Raw genomic sequence first — 5,969 nt, forward strand, 5'->3', positions numbered from 1 at the left:
CTCAGTTCACTATAAACCTAAATGGTAAATTCACAATCTAGACAAAAACAAGTATCAACAAATGTGCTTTCAGTTTTAATATTCGTTTGGCATCAGAAGATCGATCCAGCTCATACACAGAGTTTGGCAAAGTCAGTATCAGCATTAAAGTGTACATTACAACATAGAACCAACTTTGAAAACTAAAGCATTATTCAAGGACCATAACTCAGGAACATAAGGACAATCAGAGGCAAGTGATTAATCATACTCATTCTTTTGTTCTGCCTCAGGGTCATTCTGATCATCTGTTTTGCTTTGCAGTTCCTTAGCAAATTTCTCAACTTCATGGAATGCAGAAATAAATGGCTCAAGACTGAAATCATCATCAGTGAACCACAATGCCTCTTTTTTAATATTGTTACCAATATTCTCAAGCATTGCTAGAACAACCTAAATATTGTCATTTGTCTCTTTCCTGTTAAAAAGGCCCATAAATTCTGACACTGCTTCAGCACTGAGTATTTCCTTTGTCATGACAGGATTTTCAGACAAATTCAGTAGCATTTTCAGAACATGAAATCTTGTTTTGGTATTGCCCGTGGCTAATAAGGAGAGAAACCCAGATATATACTTGGCAACCAGTGTGTGATAGTCAGTAGCTGTAGTGAGGTGTCTAACCACCTTTATTCCAGATAACTGCTCAGGGGAATCCAACCTATAAGCAAGAGTTTCCTCACACACTTGACATATGTATGTCTGAATCATGTTTAGATTTGGATAAGGTGGAGCCAAGTGAATCATATTTTCCGAAAACCTTGTCTTAACTCGGGAGGAGGGATAATTGAGCAAGGTTTCAATAAGTGAAACAACACCTGAATCGTGAATGAAATAATGAGTAAATTGAGAAGCACTCCTCATACCCATTGCAATTTTAGATATTTCATGAATAAAAGGATCTCGAATTTTGTCCATTAATAGAAGGAGTTCTTCAAACTCTTCAGGACCAATTTTAAGCTCACACTGTATGCAGCTGCAGAACCAACTCTCTGGCTCTGCACTCTCCCTCGTCCTAAGATGTTCTTGAATTTCCCTGACTGACCAGTAGGACGGATCATACTGAAATGGGAACTCAGGGTCAGGCTTATCAGGCTGAAGCAAAGATTCCTGCTCTTCCCCTTCTAGGCTCAGTTCCATGTGCTTGGGCTTTCCTCCAAACATTTCAGAGAACAGAAATGCTGCTTCTTTTGAAAATCTAAAGGGGCTTGGGGATGGGAAGCCAACACTACCCCATGGGCCAGGCTTGAACTGAACAGTAACCTCCTCCCAGTTCTGGGGCCTGCATAAAGCATCAGGCTCCTGCTCAACTGAACATCTGGACCTGCAAATGGCCCTGTACACAGGGCTAGGATTTGATTCAAAATGGGCCTCATCTCCTGCCCAGAACCAGGACCCCACTATGGCCTCATCCTCCTCAGCTACTGTCCTTGACTCATAGTTGGTTCCATTACCAGTCCTGTTATTGGCCTCATTTTTAGCTCCAAACCAGGGCCCAACAACTGCCCCTTCCTCATTTTCTGGCCTGGATTCAGAGGTGGCCACAGTTTCAGTCTCATTAATGGCCTTGTCTCCAGACCAGAACCAGGACTCAACAATCATCTCTTCATCATCCTCTGGCTTATATGCACAGCATGTTTCTGCTTCTACATTGATTTCTTTTGCATCCCAGAACGAGGATCCAAAAGTGCTTTCCTCTCCAGACCTTGATGTGGTCTCTTCTATTGCCTGGGGTCCAACGTCTATATTATATTCTTCAGCCCAGAACCAGGACCCAATAATGATTTCCTCCTTTTCAGTGCCATGCTTGGACTCAAAACTATCCCCTGCCTCCAGACTGGCTTCTTCTTCAGCCCAGAACCAGGACTCAACAATGACTTCTTCCTCTTCAGCTTCTGGACTGTATTTGCTGCAAATGTTAGCCTTGTTCCTAATGGCCTCTTCCCTGGCCCAGAACCAAGACCCAACAAAATGTTCCTCTTCAGCTGCCAGCCTGTCCTCTTCTCTAGCCTCTGCTTCTGTTTCAAGCCTGTCTTCCTCCCCAGCCCAGAACCAAGAATCAACAATGTCTTCCTCTTCAGCATCTGGCCTGGATTCTTCTCTATCTGTAGCCCCTATAATGGCTTTATCCCCTTTCCAGAACCAGGACGTGATCATGGTCTCCTCCTTGGTTGGTGCCTTGGCTTCTTCTTCAGTCCTATCATCTATACTGCCCTCTTCCACAGCCCATAACCAGGGCCCTACAGTGGCCGCTGGCCTTGTATATTTTCTGGACCAGAACCATGGATCAACAGTGTCCTGTTCCTCCTCTGGCCTAGACTTCCAGCTGCCTCCATTGGCAGCAAACATACAGGGATGTTCTCCTGACCAGAAGTCAGACTCAGTATTGATCTCTTCAGCAGTTGTCATAAATTTACATTGGACACCAGTGGCATACTTCATACTGATCTCTTCAGTGGTCCCAAACCAAGATGATGTAATACCCTTTTCCTTGTCCTCCAGGCTAGACTTGTTGCTGACTTCAGCCCTCCCACAAGCTTCTACTCCAGCCCAGAACTATGACCCAATAATGGGCTCCTCTTTTTCAGTCTCTGGCATAGTGTCACAATTGACTTCAGCCCCAGAATCCATCTGGGCCTGGTTTCCAGCCCAAAACCAGGACTCAAATACTGTCTCTTCTTCAGCTCCTGGCCTGGCCTCTTCTCTAAACTCAGGCTCTGTATTGATTTCTTCTCCAGCCCAGAACCAGGGACCAATGACCTCTTCTTCCTCAGACCTTGGCCTGGACCCACAGCTGGCCCCAATACCAGCTTCCACACTGGCGTCATCACTGACCCAAAACCAAGACCCATAAATGGTCTCTTCTTTAGCCTCTGGATTGATTTCTTCATTAGCCCAGAAGCAGAAACTGGCAATGACCTTTACTGTATCATCTGCTGGCACAGATTTGGAAGTGGCATCAGCCTCAGTTTCCACACTGGTCTTTTCCCCAGTTCCAAGCATAGAATTGCCAATAGGCTCCTACTCAGTCTTTGGTCTGAATTTACCACTGGCCTCAGTCCCCATACTGGCCTCTTCTTCAGTCCAGAACCAACTGCCAACAATGGACTCATCTTTCACTTGAGAACAGGACTTGACAGTGGCCCCACCCACTATGCTGGACTCTTCTGCAGCCCAGAACCACGCCCTGGTGAGGAACTCTTCCTCTGACCTGGCTTCTCGCTTTGTCCTGGCTCTGGCCTCGATTTTGGCCTCTTCCTTTGCCATTGCTCTGGCCCTGACCTCTTTCTTGGACTTGGGTCTAGACAAGTTATTAGCCTCTTCTCCAGGCCAGAACCAGGACTCTTTTTTGACTATATCCATAGAGCCAGACATGAAATCAATGGAAGCTTCTCACTTGGCCCTGTGCCTGGCCCTGACATCGGCCCCTTTCCTGGCTCTGGGTTTGTACCTGGCCTCCTCTCCAGCCCAGAACCAGGATTTTACATTGTCCTCACATTCAGACCCAGAATTAGATTCAGAGACTTCTTTCTTAGATCTAAACCAGGACCTACTATTGGTCTCTTCCCTGTGCTTACACCAGACACTGGTCTTTTCTCTGGCCCAGAACCAGGATGTCTTAATAGATTCATCCTCAGAACCAGAACTGGATGCAACATAAAGCTCCCGACTGGTTTTGGGCCTAGGCATGGCCTCTTCTTTGGCCATGTGCCTGGACCTAGTACTAGCCTTTACCCTGTCTCTAGGATGAAGCCTTGTACTGACCTCTTCTCTACTCCAGAACCAGGAGCTCACAGAGGATCTATCCACCCATCTGAAATCACAATTGTGAGAAGTCTCTTTTTTGGATGTAGGCCTGGAATGGCACCAGGAACCCATACTGGTCTCCTCCTCTGACTCAAACAAAGGCTGGATACCTGATTGGGACTTGACCTTGGTGCCAGGAAAGGACTCAGCATCCATACAGACCAGTTCCCTATCCATAGACCAGATCTTAGTTTTAGCAATTGACCCTGACTCAGTACTGATCAGTGGCCAGGATATAGCATTGGTTTGGGACACTCCCTCTGTCTTCAGTAGTGCCTCAGCATCAAACTCAGTCTTGGCCCATGAATAAGTTTCATCCATTGACCTTGCCCCAGTGATTGCCTTGGCCTCACTCTTAGGATGTGTCCCAACTACTGCCATGGTCTTAGTTGTGGGCCTTGCTCCAGGAATTACCTGGGCCTGGGTCCTTACCTTGGGTCTGACCACCACTGGGACTTCATTCTCTCTCTCAGCCCCACCCCCAACTTCTTCTCCAGGCTTCTTTTCAGGCTTGGCCTGGATGCCAGGCTCAATCTCAGCCCCAGTCATAGTACAAGTTACAGAGAAGACATGATTAAATACTGCTATCCCAGTCTCAGCCTCTACCACAGACCTGTCACAGTTTTGTATCTTCACACTCTAATCTTTTGATGATTCAGGTGATACAGTTGGAAACAAAAGTTAGAGTCAATCACCAGTCCAGCAGTCAATCAGGCTCCTTCCCAATCCCAGCCTCAGCCAATAATACAGTCAGAGTGAAGAAAAAGCACAACCAAGCTGGAAGAGGATGGATGATTCTTTGGTGGGTGTGGACCTATTGAGGGTGGTGGTCAGCAGCAATTCCAACACCACCAGAGCTGCCACTGGAAGTCAATCTAGGAAGCGAGAATGACGTGGGGCTTTAAGTCTATTCCAACTGTGTCACTCCATGAAGACTCACATAGAGAGACTGGACCTCAAATGCTTGATGGGAGAGTTAGGCTATTAGAAGTCTCTCTATCACCTTCATTTTTTCTACAATTTTTATCCCCAAAGCTGCCATATTACTTTGCCTGTTATTAAACAGGTATGAAGATGGTGGTTAAGTATCTTGGCAATGGGAGAGGCTGAGGAGCCCCCAGGCCAGACCCTAATCACTCTTGAACTTATGTTGGTCTTCTCTACCACACCCAAAAGTTGTAGCCATTCCCATACCAACCTGCACTGATGTGGCACAGTTTCTTGCTCCTTTCCTTGATCCCAGTGGCGTCAAACTCTACAGCAGCCTGCATATCCTGGGTACAAGTAAACATACAGCAGAGAAAGGAGCCTGACTGCTAGATAGACAAGCAAGAACCCTGACCCCTGATACAAACATCTCTCTTTCTGTTTAAGGGTCTAATATGTCTAATGTTTTCTGTCTCCTGGTTCCTACACTTAGGTCTTTTCCTCCCATTCACGAATCAATCCACACTTACCTCACTATTCCTAATATCTCCTGCAGGAAATGGGCAAGGGGTTCTGCGGCAACGTGCAAATTTGACAGAGAGTAGGAGGTGGAGGAGGCCCTGAAACCACTTGGATCAAAGAACCTGCCATGATAATACTGGGTAGCTGTCTCCTGCATCGCCCCTCTTCGCACAAACCTCCAGAGATTTGAACCAGACTCCTCCTCCTTTCTTTCCTTGCAGAAGTGACCAGCCTTAAAGCAGGCCTATGGAAAAACAGATCAAAAGGTAAGAGGGTCAAGAAATAATGGTAGCAGCTGAGTGCTTGGTAGGCAGACAAACAACAAACATAGGAGTACCCAAGTCATCTATCTTTTAACATTTACAGTCCCGTTGGTTAGAATATTTTCTTCTAATTTAAGCCCTATGGATCAGGCTTCTGGATAACTCATCTTCACATCACACTCTTCCTCTTACTCTCTTCTCCAATTCTAAAGATTCACTACTTGGTGTTCACATCTCTTGTGCTATACAACATAGATTGCGGGCAGGACGCTCGTATATTCTAAAAAGCAGGTTGTGTGGTTGTACTTGTATTTACGACTTCTGTACCACACCCTCACCTCCCAGTCCATCTTTTCCACCCCCCACCTTGGATGGAGGTGAGGGAGGAAGGCCAGGAGGTGTGGAGAAACCCGG

The 5,969-nt window shown here is 46.3% G+C and overlaps 1 protein-coding gene across 1 annotated transcript; it reads right to left on the reverse strand.

The window, feature by feature from the left end:
• Positions 1-240: 240 nt before the first annotated feature.
• GPRASP1 (G protein-coupled receptor associated sorting protein 1) lies at positions 241-4,553 on the reverse strand. The gene is given in 1 exon segment (XM_024741878.1): positions 241-4,553. A coding segment is annotated over 1 exon segment (4,152 nt). The 5' UTR covers positions 4,393-4,553.
• Positions 4,554-5,969: the final 1,416 nt, after the last annotated feature.

This window comes from Neophocaena asiaeorientalis, unplaced genomic scaffold, assembly GCF_003031525.2.
Source record: "Neophocaena asiaeorientalis asiaeorientalis breed wild unplaced genomic scaffold, Neophocaena_asiaeorientalis_V1.1 scaffold725, whole genome shotgun sequence".
In the NCBI taxonomy this organism is placed as follows: Eukaryota; Metazoa; Chordata; class Mammalia; order Artiodactyla; family Phocoenidae; genus Neophocaena; species Neophocaena asiaeorientalis.